Consider the following 19,736-nt stretch of genomic DNA (forward strand, 5'->3'; position numbering starts at 1 on the left):
TAGACTGTTCACTGTAGCTATGTTTTACAACAAAAAGATGAAAAAAGCCGCTCTTTTCTCTTAAAAGCAAGGAGTATATAATCTAGTTGAGTAGGATAAGAGCAAATAAAGGAATGAAAAGGATGCCTTTTATCTCCAGTAGGGAACTAAAGGGAAGTGCACTGAGGACACTACAAGGGCTAGAACTCGTACCTAGGTCTTACAATCTTTGTGCAAACATGAACGCAAACGCCAAACTCGCTCGAATCTTTAAATTTCTGTCCCTCCATCACCAGACAAACACAAAACGAAGTCGAAAGAGTCTTTTTACAACTTGGTCGAATTTGTTTTTGAGTACTTTCATGACTGTGAAGTATCAGATGCGAAAGGTTGATGTGTTACTCTAGTCGCAGTGCAATTTGTGTCATCTGCTCTGAGAGGCACGCTACACCGTGACTCATTTAAGATTTACAAAATAAAGATCAATAAGCCAGATTGATGTTTTGTATATGCAAATTCAACTCTTATTATGATTATCATAAATTTTCTTTACGTATCATTCACGTGACTAGCTTTGCTGAAGGCTTCAACTTTCGCTCATAGAAATACTGAGTATGAGTGCTCAAAAGTCTCTGAATAAGGAACAAGTTTCTCGCAGTCAAGGACTTGATGATGCTGACCACTACATTAAAGAAACATTTGAAATCTTGCAGCGTGAAGCGACAAACCTTCGCCAGGAGAAGGAGGCATTCAACGCCATGTCGAAGAAGTTCGAACATGTTCACTTTTCCTCGACTGTAAATCTCAATGTCGGCGGCCACTGCTTTAAGACGAGCGTACAAACGTTGACTAAAGATTCAAACACGATGCTGGCAGCCATGTTCTCAGGGAAGTTTGAGATGAAACCTTGTGAAGATGGCGCGTTCTTTATCGACCGAGATGGAACTCACTTCCGGTTTATACTCAATTATCTTCGCACTGGAAAATTAACTTTGCCAGAAGGGGCAACATTCCTGAAGGAACTCCTAGAAGAAGCTGAATTTTATCAGATTCAAGGGATAATTGACGAGCTAAGAGTTTCTGAACCTACAGTTCAAGCAAGAAAGCCTACCAAGCCATTTGAAGAGTCCGAAATTCTGACGAATGAAGACCATCGAAGCGTATTGAAAGGTTGGTTGCCTTCTCAGGAGGGCAAATGGCGCCTTCTGTTCCGAGCTTCTCGAGACGGCTTTGCAGTTGCAACCTTTCACTCCAAATGTGATAACAAAGGACCCACTATCACCATCGTGAAAAGTGGAAACAACATTTTTGGAGGCTTCACAAAAGTGTCGTGGACAAGCCCAAGTAAGTTTCCTGATGTCAGAGTTTTGATCAATGAAGTAAGGTTAACCAATGAATCAAAACTTTGCTTATTCATTCTAGCAATCTTCACTGTCTTGTCTTCAGTCCTATGCATCCCGGCAATTTAGACGGAATTTGAATTAGTTTATTTGTTTCAGAGTATCCCTGGTGTAACAAGAAGATCTGTTAGATCTTATAACCGCGCTTTTAAAATTTAACTGTTTGCTTAGCACTACCGTCGGAACGCAGTGCACATTTCCGGTCATCATTTTTCAGCTCTTTTCGTCATATCCCCGCTTCGGGAGGGTTTTGTAAAGTTAGCGAATTAGTTGCAAGCCACCGTAATGGTGATTGCTGTCGGCGAAATGTTTATTTGCTAAAAAATTGCGGCCAAATCTTTCGGAGATGGAAGTCAGGACATTTGTAAGGATACAGAAAGTAATTTGGGACCAGTTGCTGACTTGTAAGGCTGAAATTATCCAGAAGTAAGGTTTTTTTAACGTGAACGTAACGAAGGCCACGCGGTGAATAAATTATCGGCTCTTCTCACTGTCTCGTTCTGTTTTTTGTTTCGTTCTCTTTTGGAGTCCGCCGAGGTCATTTTTTCGTCTAAATAACTTGAGAAAAGTTCGAAAAAGATGTTCCTCTTGAATTTTCAGCTTTCAGGCAATAATGCTGGATTTTTTTGACCGAAACGTAGGTTCACTGGTTATGTTAATGTGTTTCGGTGGCTATGGGCGACCGTCGCTTCCTTTGTCGACTCACGCAATGAAGCTAGGTTACAAAAAAAATCTAATAATATTTAGTTCTGGTTTTGTTCGATTTCGTTGAAATTTTAATATGATGAAGCTGGATTGTTAACGAATAGATTTTAATACTGCCGATATGAGGTAGCTATTAACGCTAAAGTGATATATCGCTTCGATGTCAGGGTTTTGAAGAGATTTTTTTGCAACGTGTAGGTTCGGCGTGATCTTATAATCTGAGATTTCTGTTGACCCTGAAGAAACAAGGTTTGGCGAGTAAACATTACCGATTGCGTAATTTAAAGTTGGCCGAGTGGAGATCTGCGTCTGGTCTCCGACAAAAAAAATAAATAAATAAATAAACCAAGGGTAGAACATGAACCGCGCTCGGCCCATGGCCGCGCGGTTAATAACCTCACTTGCTTCACAAATATTGACGGTTCGTGTGCGTCTTTCGTCATCGACGTCACTAAGACATGCAACGGTCTCGCTTGACCGCCAGAAAGATACACTACGAAACTCTTCTACGAACCCAACTTATTTATTTAACAATACGTAATATAATCTTAGCCACAAATGAGCGATTTCTGAATAATACAATCTACTACTAAACGAAGTTAAGCCTACTGCTAAACTTTAGTCACCACTGACACGAACTCACAACAAATCTCGGTGTCTCCAAAGAAATCTCCTTACGGTCCACTTGACCTTCAACACAGTTCCTCGATAGCTTTTACAATAACGATAGCACTCTATAGCTTTTCCACTCGGTCTCTGCCGAGAACAACAACGGAACTATAGCTTCTCCTCTCGGTCTCTGCCGAGAACTACTCACGCGTTCTATAGCTTCTTCTCTCGGTCTCTGCCGAGAACTAACGAGAGCAATCTATACTATCTAGCTGACTCTTTATATACATTTCACTAATATTCGAGAACATTCTTGGAGCTTCTATTTATGCAGCATTCATTATAATTACATCATGCGGTAGAATGTTCTAATATGTTCCATAGCGTGACAGTAGAAGATTTTGGCACAAGCATTGCGTGACTTGACATTCTAGAAGTTTCCAGAAACTTAAATATTCACGTCTACTCTTCATAACAGACATAAAGAACGTCCTGTGTCAACTTAAGAATATCCGTTATCGCTAGAGTCTTTGAGGTTGTTTCAAAACATATATCTGTCTCAGTGTACTAATTTAATCCGTGCAAATTGTATTTTTTTGTTTTTCCACGAAATGCTACCAGACCGTCAAAGGCGGTTCCAGGAGGAAGTGCTAAGGAGTCTCCTCAACCCCCTTTTAGAGGTTTTTAAACCGGCTTTTCTGGCTAATTTCTCTGTCAAATCAGTTCGATGTGAAAAAAGAGACAGAAAACGCTCAACATATAAATCCCTAAATTAAACAGAACTGAATTGTTCATATTCTAAAACTCAGACGGGAGGGGAAAAATTAAACTGATTTTGAAAAAGAAGCGGTTTTCTAGGTAATTCATTGGACTTTCATTACTTCTATAAAACGTTAATTATGTGAAAGTTGTTTTCACTATTATTACTAAGGCAGCAGTCCTTTTAGTCAATCCAGATTCGGATTTACTGTTAATCCACATTGTTTGAAAGTTTATGGAAATGAGAACAAAAAATCTCAGAAAAGATAGAGCCGACGATCGGGATCGCCACGAAGCTCTTCGGAGCGTCTCACAGGATTGGCCGAGAAAATGATATACAAAAACTAGTAACAATGGACCCAAGCCCTAAAACAATAGGGCTTTGTGCTAACAAGATCCAATGAAATTAGGAGGTTCTAGAGAGCTTCATGACAACAGGACGATGGAACCACAAAGACAAGGGATCTGGGAATGACATTTTTTTCAGAAGAAGTGAGCTGAGTGAACATGTGATGTAATCAGGAACAAGTTCGCTCAAATGGAACGAAAATCTAAAACCAACTTTGGTTTCAACTTGAACGACCCATCCTCGAACGTGGAGAAAATGACGCGTCCTCTATTAAGTCAAACGAGAAAAAAAGCGTTGTTGCCATATCCAGGATCAGCTGCACATCATCAAAAAGGAATAAACTAATTGCAGATTCCATACATTTTTTAGCCATTTCTTAAAAATATTTGTTCTTCATGCATTGCTTACAGTACATTACTTCTAACAATAAAATGCTTGCTACTTACAACACATTACAAATAATCTTTAGAAGAGCACGTCCTCAACTATCATAGTCATAAGGCTTATTTATAGAGTTTCTCGACTTATATTACAGTACCTAGTACATTTCATATTACAATACATAGCTCAATTTCATACATAGCACAAAAACAGCGACCTGCCAGTTGTTGCATTTTGTGGCTTAGTGGACAATGTACTGCGTCACAGATTGCAACCAGAAAATTAACCGGAAGGAGTACATAGAGACAAACCCTACAGACCTCCTAACAGAAGAAATCCAAACTGCTGCCTCTCCTCTCAAAATGCGTCTTACCCCTTCTAGAGTCCTGGCCGGGGTTGTTCGAAAGGTGAATAACGCTATGCACCGGATAAATCACTATCTAGCAGATAGCGCGGTTTGTTTTGTTAATACTTGTCCACTGGATAAGTATTATTTATCCGATGGATAGCGTTATCCAGCTGAGCCTTCGAACAACTGGGCCCCGGCATTGCGGGTGGGAATTCTGGGGAGATGAGGACAAAGATCGGCTGCGAAAGGATTATTTGGCCCAGTACATTTGAAGACAATTGTAGTTCAAGTGCAAATAACATGACAGCTAAAGTCAATGAATATTGATATGAGGCATCATCTCGTCAATAGGTCTGGGAGAATGGAAAACATGCAGAGACGCGTTCCTGTTTAGTATGGTCAGCCCGCGTGGCCTGGTACCAACTAAAATGCCACTTAAGACACAACGGGAAGAGACTGCCATCTGCTGTTATAGCAGCTATGGACCAGCGTTTGGGAGAGGGAACGACCTATATATATCTAATAATGCAAACACAAATACTTCAAGTTACAGTGATCTCGGCATCACGTATGAATGCCCTCCAGGACAGCAGAACACATTCTTTACAGGGAGTAACAATTTTACTGTTACAGATTACGAAGTGTTTGGACTTCACACATGACAACAATCAATACAGGTAACAGTTCATAGCAGGTAGTTGATTCACCATGGCTGATACATGAAACGTTAAACTTAGGGTAGAGATGGTAGATTTACAAAAATTATCCGCTGTGACATGCTTTTCACCTCCTACGAGGCTTGGGTGGAAAGAAGAGATACCCTGGGCACGAGGTTGTACTTGTTCATAGAAAGCTTGGGTTCGTAGTCTTATTGTTAAATAATTTAATCTTTTCACACCACAATTTCTCTTATATACAATTTACTCAGTCTGCGTATATGGGCACTTCAGACACCCAGATTTATTATATGAAGCCTACCGACTAATGTTTGTCTTTTTTTGTTTCGCAGTTGAAGTGACTGTACTATTAGTCACAAGGAGAACTTTCTATATTCTGATGTTGTTATACTGGTTTACTACAGGGAACACTGCAGTGAGGCTGTTTGTGACTGATTCCACTGAACATGCGTTTGAGATGTAAAATTGTTTGTTAAGTGCTCAGAATTTTAGTGATATTATTGCAAGTAGAATGTAACCAGGCAGCCTTTTTTAGCTGATCTGATAAACGGTCAGCATATGGTAAAACACGAATTACTAATTTGTTGTGTAGTAAAATACAAAGGGAATGCATATCCTAAAATAGGTTTTATTTTGTTCTTTCAAGAACTTAGCCTCAATGATCTGTCAAGAGAGTATCTTGCGATGACGTTGTTCAATTTATTTAGCTAGTTTCGATTTGAATTAATTTGTATTTTTACCTTTTCTGGTTAGCTTTTATTGTTTTTCAATTCGGTAAAAGAAAAATGACGATCACAAAATGTTCCAACATTATTCCGCACCCGATGAAACATATCTATAGTAGCCATTTAGTTCAGTGTAATCATTTTTTCATTTTTACGAATTAAAATAAAAGTTACACGCGCAGAATTAAAATACTTATAAATGGAAACGTTCAGTCTGTTAGCTGAGTTAGTTTCTGCGTAGTTCTTTCTTATACATAATGAGGTTTTGATTCTACGCACCCTTTGGTTGTTTAAACGCTATGTTATTTAATATTCCTGTGTTGTATAAGCTCGCGGTATTTTTTAAGAACACAACTGAGAGAAGTTCACAGAAAAGCGCGAGGTGTAGAAGTTGAATGGACTCGCCTACGGCTCGTCCATCTCGTGCACTCATCCTCGTTCACAACAAGAGACTATGATCTTCACAAGAAGCTTCAACCTCTTTCCCAGGCCTTTTCCCTTTGAAATTGGGAGAGGCGGGAAAATTGAATTCAATGCTCCAATGATTTGGTTATCGTTTACTTGGAGCTCTTGGTCACAAACTACTTCAGGTAGCGTGTTTGACTCTTCGACCTCTTCGGCATTGTTGAGCCCATGGGTTCCTCATGGTCGCCTTCGTTAGTCTGGACTGGGTTTTGTCCGAACATAAGTTGTTTTGTTGAGGTTTTTCCGTGGATTTCGGTAGCCGCGCGCTTTGAGGGTTGTTTACAAGATGTCGACAATTCCGTGCAACGCTTCACTGAACACTTTGGTTCCAGTTCAAGTTTACTTTAAATATTTCCACTCTTTGGTTTGAAGTCGCTTACCTTGAAGATAAATGCTTCGCACTTCCTGCAGACGAACTTTGGAAGGCAATCGGTCTCGCTTATAGTAATTCCACAGGCATGATGAATTTTCACAGGAAGGTTTTTTTCGATGCCGCTTTTGACCAAACCTCAATGCATGTGACGGCTTTCATACGCACCACCACAAAGTCGACACATCGAATCTCGAGGATGTAGCTTTTTGAGAGTCGACAGTTCCCGCATACAAGAGATTTTTAACACAGAAAACCTATTCGATTTACCAGACTCGATAGCTCACTAGCCTTCACTTGCCTACACTAGCCTCACTAGCCCGCTTAAATTAATGAATTTGTGTATTTTTGCGGGGAATTGCAATAACCAATAACAATGGAGGATTTACGCGGTTGCATAAATTAGAGTCCAGGAAATATTTATGAAGGATCACGTGACCAGCTGATGCCAGGGTCTTTTCCCGACCCTCCCAATAGATTTTAAAGGGAAAATTCATGGGAACGAGGTTGGAGACGACGTACATCCCCGACCTTTTCATACAGGAATTACACCCCCCCCCCCCCCTCCCCCTCCAGGCAGCGGAGTTGTCACGTCTTAAAATAGCCAGCATAATTGATTTCTGTGAATACAACAAGTTTTAAAATAAATTTTAATCCACAGTGTGTTAAGGATCTCGAAAGTTATCTTGGGGGCTCAACGAGAACAAAAATATTATAAAATAGTTAAGCAGGCAATTTTAGGTGAAAATAAGAAGTTTTCATTGCCATTTTCAGGTCGGATTAGGTGGATAACTTACACACAGTCGTTCTTGTTTAGCATGGTGAACTCGCATGGCCTCAGACAAACTAAAATGTCAATTAATAAGAGTAACTTAAGCGGCTTTTTTTGTGATAGCAGCCTGGGACCAACGTTTGGAGGAAATCGCGACCTACTGAATTATATCAGAAAAAGAAAAAGGTTACAGTAAGCTTGGATTTTCGTTTGACGTTCCTCCAGGCCAGCGAACGACATTAGCAGGGGTGAGCAAATTCACTGTTACGGATTATGAAGTGTTTGGATTCCATACGTAACACAAGCGATTGCTGGCGCTAGCTCTTCGGCCAAGTTTTGACCCAGGATGAACCGCGAACGACCGGTACTAAGCGTTCGATCGGGGAAGACGTCTGGGGATAAGGATGCTACAGGGGGCCATGAAAATGTATGAGCCTATCATTCCGAGAGTTGACTAGAAAATAATTGTGCAAGAACTTCTCTTTGGAGATTTAACGAGAGGAACAAATGTGAAAGGACTTGTTATTTGCCGATAGAAGTAAACGAGTTACTGTCATTCTTGTTAATGCCACTTTTGTACCTTAAAGGTTGCGGGAGGATTTTTGTTCTCTTTTCGTTTGTCATTTTCGTTGGCAAGTTGTTAATTACTGTTTAATTGGAATGCAGTAATGAATTATCTGTTATCAAATACAAAGACTTATTACCAAAAGGTTTGTGGGATAAGCAATGCAATTTTTAATGGCATTCATGACAACTCAAGATGATTCAAATAACGTTCTGGCAGTCTGAACGGTGACTTGATTTCTAGTTTGCGCCTCTGAAATTCGCTGACAAAAAGTTGTAATAAAACAAGCTAACTGACTAAAACAACCGCAATAAACCTGCTTTGGAATCGTTTGAAACACATTATGTCTGTGCATGTTTGAAATGTAATAGATTAGTCTTTTCATATATTGAGCTCTAATGCATAAATACATTACATTACATTCAGATACTAAAATTTACAACGTTTGAAATGTGAAATGTGAATTAAACCAAAACTTAACTTTTTCCTCAATAAACCGAATGTGAAAGGGAAATTTAAAACAAAAACCCAACATTTCCTCAATAAACCGTCCATTAAAGAGGATCCTTGGGTCTGGTTTCTTTGTTCGGAAGATAAATCGGTTTTAAATCTTGTGGTTTTGTTTTACAGTACACAGACGCAGGACATCCAATTGCTAAAATATGATTTTTCTTGATCCAGAATCTCCACATGCCTTTATGAAAACCTCTGGCGTCCAGATCCCACATTCGAAAGCACCGCGCGACGTTGGACCACGTGGTAAAGTCTCTGGGGGCATCCATGCGTAGATAAAACAGATACGTTCCTCCAGTGGTGTCTGGGACAAAATCCTTGAGGTTTGCACATGGGTTTTTGGAATGATTTAAAAGCTTGGCTTCCCTGAAAGATAAGACATAATGAAGGGAGTTTCATTTTAGGACTGATCTGTAAGAGGGGAATGGTTCAATGGTCATTGCGAATGGTCCAGGATCTAGGCTCATCAGGTGAAATTTTGATGTGTTCTTGGGCGCGAAATCTTACTTTATCACTAAGTTTCTTTCTCTAGGAGTATAGGAATATTGCTTTAGTCAAACTGAAAAATGCCGGGGGTAGCTTGGGATAGAATAGTGTTCTACAAGATCAAATTGACTAGGTCACCGTATGTTTAGTAATTCTGTTTATTTTTGTGTAGAGGCGTGGTGGCTTCAAGGTTAGCCCGTTCGACTCCGGATCGAGCGGTCCGGGTTGGAGCCCTGTCCGGGGACATTGTGTTCTGTTCTTGGGCAAGACACTTCACTATCACAGTGCCTCTCTCCACCCAGGTGTATAAGTAGGTACCGGAAAATTTAATGCTGGGGGTAACCCTGCGATGGAAGAGCGTTTCATGCAGGAGGGAATGGAAATACTCCTAATCGCTTGATGCTACAGAACCCGGAGCTCGTGATAAGCGCCGGCCTGATGGGCCACTTGGCTCGTGAGTTCTGAACTTCACATTGGCCGAAAGCAGTCTTTAACCTGGAAAATGTCGCCCACTCATTTCCAAGCACCATAAATAACAGTTTACACAAATTGACACAAGCTTGAAAAAGGTCAGGGCCGATGTTTTTCAACTTTTGCTTGATGAGAGAATGATATGACGACATGATTGATCATCGCAGTTATACACACAACTTAAGCAGTTGTCATGGGTTCAGTTGTCATTGGTTTGAATCCCGTTCAAGACTGACTTTTTTTCAGGCTTTAATTTCACAACTGCTTAAGTTGTGTGTATAACGGCTATGATCAACCATGTCTTCATATCTTTCTCCGCAGTTCAAATATATGATCCTTCCTGTATTCACTAAACTTGTAGAGTGTGTAGGTAACTTACCCTATTAAACGAAGTATCTCTTTTTCGTAATTTTCCTTGTACATCTTGTCCACATCCAGCTTCACGTTTGTCACGTTGTTCAATGTATGTCGTTTGAAGTAAATGTTCTGCATAAAGCTGCCGACATTGAGGCCTTTGGCTCCAAAGTGATACGTGCGGGATATGTCTGGTATAACGCATTCCCGATTCTTTCTGTTGCCAGGTAGTCTCATCCACATATCCCAGTCTGCAGATTGATCGGGTCTGGGCCATTTCTGTTCAAGTTCGTTTTTGTATAATGTCCGTTTTAGAACCCTGAAAGAAACGTATTTGTTTATTATTATTTAATAAATATTCATTTATTACAATGCCCGCCTCGATTGGCCTTCGCTTTTAATGATGCGCGTAGTATAAATTTTAATTTGCGATTTTTAATGGGAATAAATAAACTGTAATCAACTGTAAAAAGTAAACGTGTACTTTAGTAAGCTAAACATCCTTGACCCTGTTTCAAGGCGAATAGCGACACTGCTGTTTGAGGCAATTCTGTACCAGATATTGGCTCTGAAATTGAACAATTCCAACCGTCGGCAAACATAAATGAAATACTTGCACCCCAAGAATTAATGACTACTTCTGTTCAAAAAATGGGTTAAGCCGGCCTGGCTTTGTTCTTGCATGGAACTTACCATCGGATTGTAATAATTCAAAATCGTTACGACATTCGATATACATGTAATGAGATGTGTCATTAGCTGGTTTCGCTGAACGATTATGTCGGCGTGACGTTTACCTTTGAGTGGTAAAAAGGTACAGAGGAATATTGAGTTGTTGAATGGTAAAGATATAAAGATGTTCAGTAATCTTTGAGGGGCAAAACAGAGGAATACTGACTGACACTAAAAAATAAAATATTAAATAACTTTATGTAAGTGTCAAATGTATTTAGCACTGTTGTGCTAACTGGGGACACTGCGAATAATGAAACAAATTTCGCAAATAGAACATAAACTATTTTAATAGTTTTGGCATTCCAGTTCTTAAAAGAATCCCAACCGGCAGGAGGCTGACCATTTGGCTGTTTACAAACGCGGTCGAGGAGATGAACTTGGGTCTACCGAGAAACAAATTCATTTAGCGGTAGGGTGGAGGATTTGAACCAGGGACCTCCGAATTTCGAAACCAGTGCATACTACGTCCACACTACGCCGGAGGAATTTAAAAACGCAACAATCACCATTCATTTTGGATTTGTATTTGAGGAAAGCTCGGGCAGCGAAATCACGAGAGCATCGTGTTGTCATCGTTTTCGAAAAGCTCCGTTTTCAAAATGCTTCCCGTCTACACGAAAACGCAAAGCCGGCGTTTTCAAATTTCTCCGGTTGGGATAGCGTTTTCGAAAAGACCCGCTTTCGTGACGGATTAGTGTGGACGGAAGTCCTAACCGTAGAAATAAAGCTTCGTTTTCCAATTTCTCCGGCTTAGTGTGGACGCTGCCGCAGTTAATCAGCCACTTGTTACTCAAACACATCAGCTGTTTTAGGAAATGCAAGTTGTTCTGCTTACCATCCTAAACCAGGCATAGTCTCAACTCTGTACAACATGGCCGGGTCATTAACAAGGTGGTCATAACCCTGAAGAATAAAACACATTTAATGTCATTAATGACTCCTTTAAAAATGCGGAGCACAGAAACCTCTTGAGAAGTAAGATTGGAGAAGCCTCCTGACAAAATTAACTGCTCTTATAATACGTAGAAAATATATACATGTACGCAAGATAACCGAAACACCCGACCTGAAGGGAAAAATCTAGTTAAAAGATCTAGTTAATCGTACATAACATATAACACAAGGACTGCCAGAAATCCAAAGCAATTCTTACAATGAACATGACGCTTAAAAAGAAAATTTCACAGAAAAACACTGACTAGTAAATTGTCAGACTAGTGAGTTTCAGCCTAGTGATGGTACAGCTTTAACCGAAATATTTCCAGCTCTTTTTCCAACTTGGTTTTGTCACTATGAACATCCTTGGATTATCAGTCTTTCATCCTCTGGTGAGTTGCCTTTACATTTTTGAAGGTCTTAACAGGTCTAGATCACAGGTTCAAAATTGCAATTCTCCATACTGAAAACCTTCCATTTCCTGTCGTGTGAATACTGAAAATCTGTTGCATAGATAGTGTTAGAAGGCGTCAGATACCGGTCACTGTCATGATTCTAAGGCTAATACCTGGTCATTCCAAGCTGATATGCAGTACAGACTTTCATCGTTTTCTAAGACTGGAAGAAGTTGTTTAAAGTAGCTAAGAATATCTACTGATACATCAAGATCTTCTTCCAAAATAACAAGGTAGTTTGCTTCAGGATATCGGTCAAACGACGCTGTTAGCGATTTCTTGTAATGCTGAAAGTAAAAATTACCAAAGAATTTGTAAAAGTAATTTGTATAAAAATCCATAAGCACTTAATGAAGCTCAGTCACGGTATTTTTGAGTTATTTGGCCACGTACAAAATTACCTTTAAATTGAAGGAAACCAGAAAATAGTGGTTTTCTAAGATAGAAAAACACCAAAGAGATAAGAAGAAATTATAAAGGAACAAGGATGGTTAAGGATGGAGAAGATTAACTTGTATTACAAACGAATTAAGAACTTGAAAAATTTAGGATAAGATGACGTAGCTCGTTCCAGAGTCCAATATACTCACCATTAGGTTCCCTCACACTACGCCGGATAATTTTGAAAACGCAGCTTTTTTTCTACGGTTAGGCCTACAGTCCACACTAATCCGTCACGAAAACGGAGCTTTTCGAAAATGCTCTTCAAACCGGACGAATTTTGTCGTTTTCGTGTGGACCGAAATCATTTTGAAAACGGAGCTTTTCAAAGACGATGGCGTAACGATAATCATGTGAACTCCCTGACAGAGTTTTCCTCAAACAAGAAATTCAAAACGACCGATGATTGTTGCGTCTTTAAATTCCTCCGGCGAAGTGTGGACGGAAACATTTGATGTAAGTGCAAAATAAAGTGAAGTTGAAGTTGAAGTTGATGCGTTTTCCAAATGAAACCTCCGTTTTCAAATTTCTCCAGCGTAGTGTGGACGGAGCCTTACATTTACAAATAAGGAGCCGAACATTTTTCAGCAGTTCGGTGACTGTACTTCTTCATCTACCTTGGATACGTTAGCCTTAATAAAAATAACAGCGATTTTCTAACCGGTTAGAACCGATGCAGATGAGTTCATCACGTTGAACGTTACCTGGCAAATCCTCGAATTAAGTTTCCCTGAGCCGGCATGCTGCTCCACATTCAGTTGAAACAACTTGGCAACTGACGACGGCTCGTCAAAAAACCCATCAATAAAAACAGTTACTAAACTAGGATCCAGGCCTTTGACCCTGCGCAAACTGAAGAGCATGCGCAGTAAGTAGCTTGGTCTGTTTCCAGCCATGATTGCCATAGGAAGCTGGAGCCGGCTGCCATCTAGAAAAGCAGGCGGGCTGAAGTCGAGAAAAACTGGATTATCACCTACGATGGAATAACGTAAAACGTTTGACAATGATCTAAAAGATAACTTAACAGCCATCAGTAGATCTAGAATGGCCGTATTATGTTCAAGAATCTGAATATAAGGGTTGAATGTTAGAGACACATTCTATCGAAAACACACTTTTATTCAGGTTGTTAATCGGGGATAATGTACTTAGACTACTTAAAAGCTGATTACACGAGAAAAACCTAAAAGTTCTGAAACTATATTTATGATCAACTAGCAGTGTCGGTTTGACTGGTACCGAGCACCTTATGGAAACCACACCGACAACGACAACGGGAGCAACGAGCACGTTTTAGTGAACAAAGAATGACTAACGTTCGCTGCACACCTAGGTGCATTGACGTAAAACTATGATCTATAAAACACAATGTGAAACAACTAAATTCGTCCTGGAGAACGTGAACCAGCATGGCTAATTTTCAGGTTTCTCTCTACAGTGGGACAATCGACGAAATATTCAGTCTGAAAATGCCCTACGAGACAGACAGACTCCGCTCACGTTCTGTAGCCGCGCGTTATTCTTCTTAGAGCCGTCACGCGACACGGGGAGAGGTGTAGCGTGACGGCCTAAGAAACGGCCTCGAAGGAGACAAGATAACCAGAAGATAGCTTTGAAAAAGATAGATAACAACTTCTGCTATTGCGGAATAAGCCACTTTCGATATATTAACAATCAGCTTGATAGCGGGGTCTAGAGGACACAAACCACAGGAATGAATAAACATGGCCATTCAATTTCCTTGTTTGGTGTCCTCTAAGCCTCAATGACAAGCTGAATTTTAATGTATCGAAAACAGTCAGAAGATATGTTTCCGAAACAGTCTATTGCGGACACTTAAGGTGATCCCAAATCAAGTAATATTTTTGTTCTTCGCTCGTTACCACGGACAACTTAGACGTATTGAATGACCCAATAGCCCTTATGCATGATGACATCAGAAAATTCAAACAAATTTCGCCACTAAGCCTCGCTTTTAAAATGCAAATTGCAAATTTTATCGTGGACAAATTCCCTAGGCAGTAAAGATGAAAAGAATTCTCTCGTGAAAACAACACGAAGGTACCTGAGGTTTGAGAAAATTTCTCTCCAAACGAGTCTTGGTAGTAAATTTTGAGCGCGTGACGTAATCATACATAAATAAACAATAGCTTCCATTTGGCGCTAAAACATGCTCGGATATTTGTTCGCGAATATTATCTATTCCGAGAAGCGAACAGTTTTCCGAGAGCGTAGCTCGAGGAAAACTGTGAGCCTGAAGGAACAGATAATATCCAAGGACAAATATCCGAGCATATTTTCAAAGTCAAATGGAGGCTATTGTGTTTATTATCCTTCAAATATTTTTCGCAACACATGCAGTTTTGAAAATTGGGGAATATTCAGTCACGTGACGCGTTTAGACCGCGTTTAGATGGATTATAAGGCCTATTATTCTGCAGTCTTGGAATGTTTACTACTTTGTACATTATTGTGGCCTACATTAGATGGTTATGTGTCAAAAGTAGATGTGTACTAAAACTTAAAAGGAACTGGAAATCTTAAAAAGGAATGGCAGCAGACATTCAGACACTTCACAACCCAAAATTGGGTCATTTTCATGACAGCCGGCTATGACAGACTCTTGCCATTAGGGTGACGAGGGTGTCCGCTATAACGACAGTTGGCTGTAATTATGAGATTCTCATGATATAAGGTCATATTATTAAAAACTGATCGAGGCACGCCTTAGTGCCGCCTCGCTGGCTGATACTTACAGTTGCAAACGTTGTCATATCCTTCATATTTATCACAAAATTCTTTTCTTCTCCTGCTGACGTCGGAGTCATTCCAGTTGCAGTTGACGACATTTTCTGCCAGCAGTTTCACTGAGGTGCGTAGTGTTACCGGTTTCCCCCACTGGTTATATTCCGGTGAATCCTGAAAGCTCTCTCCATATACAATGTTGTGATTCTCCAAGCGTTGAGCCACAAACGCCCACATTCCTCGCCATTTGATATGATTGATGTATGAGCTTCCTAAACTTTTGATGAACATGCGGGCGTTTTTGGAGAGTGAATGCGTGGCCTCGTCCTGTATCGTAAACATAACGAAGCGTGAGGCAAAATATGCGCTCAGTGAGTTAAATTGCATTTCCTTTCATATAAATTAAAAACCCAACGATTTCTTTGGAAAATAGCTTTGGCTAGCTTAGTTTGTTACTTAGAACTCAGGGGTGGAATACACTTTGTCATTGACGCATATTAGGTTTTTTACGAGTTAAGCAATAGAGTACTTTTTCTGTTTACATAGCCTAAACACCAGGGGGGTTCGGAGAATTTGAGACACACCTATCGACTAATGCGAGTACGCATAGTATCTCAGTTAATAGAGCACGTGATTTCAACAAGGGCCGAAAGACAATACTGAATCCAAAGCCGCACGGTCCTTTCTGTTGTATTATTCATGAAGACAGATAAATTATAAAAATAGAGCAAGTTTAAATGGACTGGTTTCTACCCACCTTTACGGCAAAACAGATTATCCTTCCTTGTTTCAAACTTTTGAGGAATTCCACGAGAAAACCGCTGTCCTCTTTGGACTCATATGTATCAAACCATCTCGAAGACATCACGGCGCCTGTTACTTCATTTAAGACCAACACGTTGAGTCCTCTCAATAACATTTCAGACTTGTCCACCCGCTAAAAAAAGATAAATATAGTTTTTTAACCATAACAGATAACACAATTATCCTCTCATCTTTCCATAGAGAAGGAACTTGCGGTAGTTGATAAAATATTCAGACAGAAAACTTCTAGTCGAAAAGGATATTATGGTATTTCTTGTTAAATTGGAAATAATATTTTCCGAGTAAGGGTATGGGTAGCGAAATTTAGTCCTTCACTCCGTCGCTTCCCGTTAGACTTTTTGTGAATCCGCTGACCAATAGTTTCGTTTACAGGACCCCTCTGATAACGGTGTTTAATACACTGATGGGTCATTCTGTTAAAATGCTTGTTGTTATTATTAATGTATAAAGCTTTCACAGTTGTACCGAAGTTCAAGTTATTCGAAGTGGAGGTGAAACGACTTCTTCACCGTGTGATTAGTTTAAATTTTTATTGGCAATGCTTCTTATTTGTTCTTTGTATTTCTGACGCAATTACTCAATATCCTACCGCAGAATTAAATTAAATTTCAAACCTCATTTTTCGTTAAATGACCAACGGATTACAAACTCTGTTCGGTGGTATCAAAACTGTCATTGTTCAGAGACAATTGATCTATTTCCCAAGTTGAGTGGCTCATAGCCACTTTGATTTACTTCAGAGGCATATAACGTCGCAATGACACAAGATCTTTGTCACGACTATACTGTACTTTTTTTTGCAGCCATTTGGGTTGTAACGCAACGTCTCTCCGTTGCGTGACGTCGGCTAGAAAGCCGACTAGTGGATTCGTATCGCGTCGGATAATGCAGCAAAGCGAGATGTAGTAGAGCACAGTACTCCCTTTTATCATTGGTTGATTTTAAACAAAGAGGTCCCGCATATTATGTAATAGTGTATGGGAGTTGTACATGGAATAATTCGCTAATTCTATTACTCGTCTTTCATACCTGTTGTCCATTTATAGTGATGGACACATTCTCTTTGCTTGATAAAACTTCTAGATCTAAAAATCCTGTACTTTCTGTAAAGAGAGATCAAGAACCAGTTCTGAATCAGTAATCTCTTGTGTAGTTTTTTGCACTTTCTTAACTTAAACCCGACTTCATTAGTCGAACCAAATCGATCAGAACTTTGGGTTCGATTGAGTTCGGCAATCGATTAAAATCGAACTCGCACGAAAAATGGAGCAATCGAACGTAATCGAACTTTGATTGAGTTCGATTTAGCTCGAAGGTGGAATGAGAGACATCTGGGAAAAATGTGTTTTGCTGATTGTTTCCTTTTCTCAAAGTTGTCTTACGAAGTATTGCAATATAAATAATACAAGACTCCGTTATCGCCCAAAAGCCCATTTTGGCAGGGATGTTGTCACTCAACCTCTATTTGTTCCATTATTGTTTGTAGTGTTCTTTTGTTCGTTCGTTATTGTATTCAGCCTGCGAACAGGCTCCCGGCGAGCGCGAAAAAAACGAATTCGGCTTTTTTGTTTGTTTGTTTGTTTGTTTGTTTTTTCTTTGTTTTTTTTTTGTTTTTGTTAGCGCTCGCCGGGAGCCTGTTCGCAGCCTTTCTTGTATTGTGCTAGCATACTAAGAGAGAACGAAAGCGAAAAATCTTGTAAATTTCGGCTGATGGTTTAGAACGTTCGATGAAGTTCGATTGGGTTTGGAAATCGAACGCAGTCGAACTCTCACACAAATGCTTTGGTTCGAGTACTTACGTCAGGCTAAAACCAAAACAAACCTGACAGATATGGACTTTATCTCACATGCCTATGAAACGTTCGATGTCTCGATTTCAGCGGCTTTCCTCTGTCCCCTTGGGTTCCAGCGCTACTAGCTCGGTACGAGAGTCGTAACTCCCGTGCGACTTTCCTACGACAGACCTACCATTGATGTTCTACCCTAAATTTCCACCAGGAAGAAAATCTTTCGGTCAATTTGTAGTTCCCGCAACTCGACTCCTCGGCAAACTTTATTTGGGCTCGTCACACGCTAAGAAAGATTGCGTGACGATTCGCAAGAGCGTCGGCCAGCCTACCTACCGTGAAGCTGTCCGTTCAGCAACCCCCCGGCTTGCCTTATGAATATTACAGTCGTTACAGAGAAAAACACATTATGTACCCGGAGCACCTGTTGTGTAGTCTATCTTTTCACTAAACATGAATTTATTTTTCTGTATAGTTCGTGATTACAGTCCTCTCTCATGGGTAAAATTTACAACGTTTTTGAAACGCTAATGAAAACAATACGTTGAAAAAGCAAGCGTATTGCAAACTACCGTTGACGGTACAGTAAAATGATTGGCTGTGTCATGAAAGCCACATTTATTTCCATAATTGATTACGCATAAAAGTTGTTGTTGTTGAGGTACATGAATACATTTATATAATGGTTACGCATGTGACTGTTAAAAAACTCACTTTATTGAGGCCATTTGAGTTGATGGGCGCTAAGCAGTTGCATTAGAACGTAAACCCAATGCTATTAAGATAGTATTTTCCTGATAACTTACCTGCCTTCGATAGAACAGTTTTCTCTCTCGTCCAATACACTGGAGGCAAAACAGATTTTAACGACTGTCTGTGAAATAGCACGTCATATTCGACCGGTTCCTTCTCGGCGCTGCTTGTTCGCGAAGTAGTTTGCAAGACAGACATTATATTCAACAGTGATGTTCCTGCTAGAATCAGAAGAAATAAAACAATACATACTCGGCCTCTAGAAATTCCTTTCTTCCTCTTTGCCATGTTGTGGAAATCAGTCTTGCGTGAAAAGTAAAATCGGTTGAAAGTCATACATCTGTCGGATTCTTGCCTATATATTTCCAAGTTGTTCCCCGTATTTGTACTTCCGAGACATCTTCAGTTTCCATGAGTATCCGTTGCTTAGGTGAAAGTTAAGCGAAGCAAACGGTATGTAACGTTGACGCTAAATGCAGCAATAAACTCAGAATATGATCGTTAATGGTAAACTTGGAAGGTGAATTTTTACAAAATAAATGAAGTTGTCAGGTCCATGAAATAATCCGTGGATCAAAGAACGTCTCTCGGCTAAACGATGCCCTTCACCTGGCTTAAGCTGGCAAAATATATTCTCCGTTTCCTGGCAGTATAAGCAATGCAATTAAGCAGGCAATTTCAGGCTGTGAATAATTAACGCGATAAGCAAGTCTCGCTTGCGTGACAAAATAGTCACAACTAAAACTCGTTCCCAGGATCTCTTATCTAACGAGAAGATGTGGGAAGAGGAGCGTGTCAGCTTGTAAAGAACTCGCTGGCAGGTCCCATAGAACCCATAGGCGTACGAGCTGGGGGGTGGGGGGGGGGGGGGAGCGAGGGAGGCTGCAGCCCCCCAGCTACGGAAATAATGTGATTTTTCGGGCAAAACACTCATGATTCGGGCAACCACAGGTGAAAAAATAATAATAACACTAACGCTGTTGGCGTGATTTCCAAAACTCGTAAAAGTTTCTGGTTAGTTATTTTTATAAGAACTGTTTCTTGTAATAAATTATAAGTTTTAGTTTTAATTTTAAGTTTTAATTATAAGTTTTTAACTAGATTGAGACTTCTGATAGAGGTCATCGAGT

The 19,736-nt window shown here is 40.0% G+C and overlaps 2 protein-coding genes across 2 annotated transcripts; one reads left to right on the top strand and one right to left on the bottom strand.

Annotated features, from left to right (window-relative positions):
- The first annotated feature begins 568 nt into the window (after window positions 1-568).
- Window positions 569-7,320, top strand: LOC145485960 (uncharacterized). The gene is made up of 3 exons (XM_081464630.1): window positions 569-1,323; window positions 4,883-5,208; window positions 5,541-7,320. Exons 1-2 carry the CDS (start codon window positions 594-596, stop codon window positions 5,191-5,193), a joined length of 1,041 nt encoding a protein of 346 aa, XP_081320756.1. The 5' UTR covers window positions 569-593; the 3' UTR covers window positions 5,194-5,208; window positions 5,541-7,320.
- A 926-nt stretch (window positions 7,321-8,246) lies between these two features.
- LOC145485953 (protein O-linked-mannose beta-1,2-N-acetylglucosaminyltransferase 1-like) lies at window positions 8,247-19,397 on the bottom strand. The gene is made up of 9 exons (XM_081464620.1): window positions 18,660-19,397; window positions 17,096-17,169; window positions 15,999-16,178; window positions 15,253-15,568; window positions 13,201-13,469; window positions 12,169-12,342; window positions 11,500-11,567; window positions 9,955-10,248; window positions 8,247-8,984 (listed from the first exon to the last, which is right to left on the bottom strand). Exons 1-9 carry the CDS (start codon window positions 18,940-18,942, stop codon window positions 8,660-8,662), a joined length of 1,983 nt encoding a protein of 660 aa, XP_081320746.1. The 5' UTR covers window positions 18,943-19,397; the 3' UTR covers window positions 8,247-8,659.
- Between the last annotated feature and the right edge of the window lie 339 nt (window positions 19,398-19,736).

Source organism: Orbicella franksi, chromosome 4 (genome assembly GCF_964199315.1).
Source record: "Orbicella franksi chromosome 4, jaOrbFran1.1, whole genome shotgun sequence".
In the NCBI taxonomy this organism is placed as follows: Eukaryota; Metazoa; Cnidaria; class Anthozoa; order Scleractinia; family Merulinidae; genus Orbicella; species Orbicella franksi.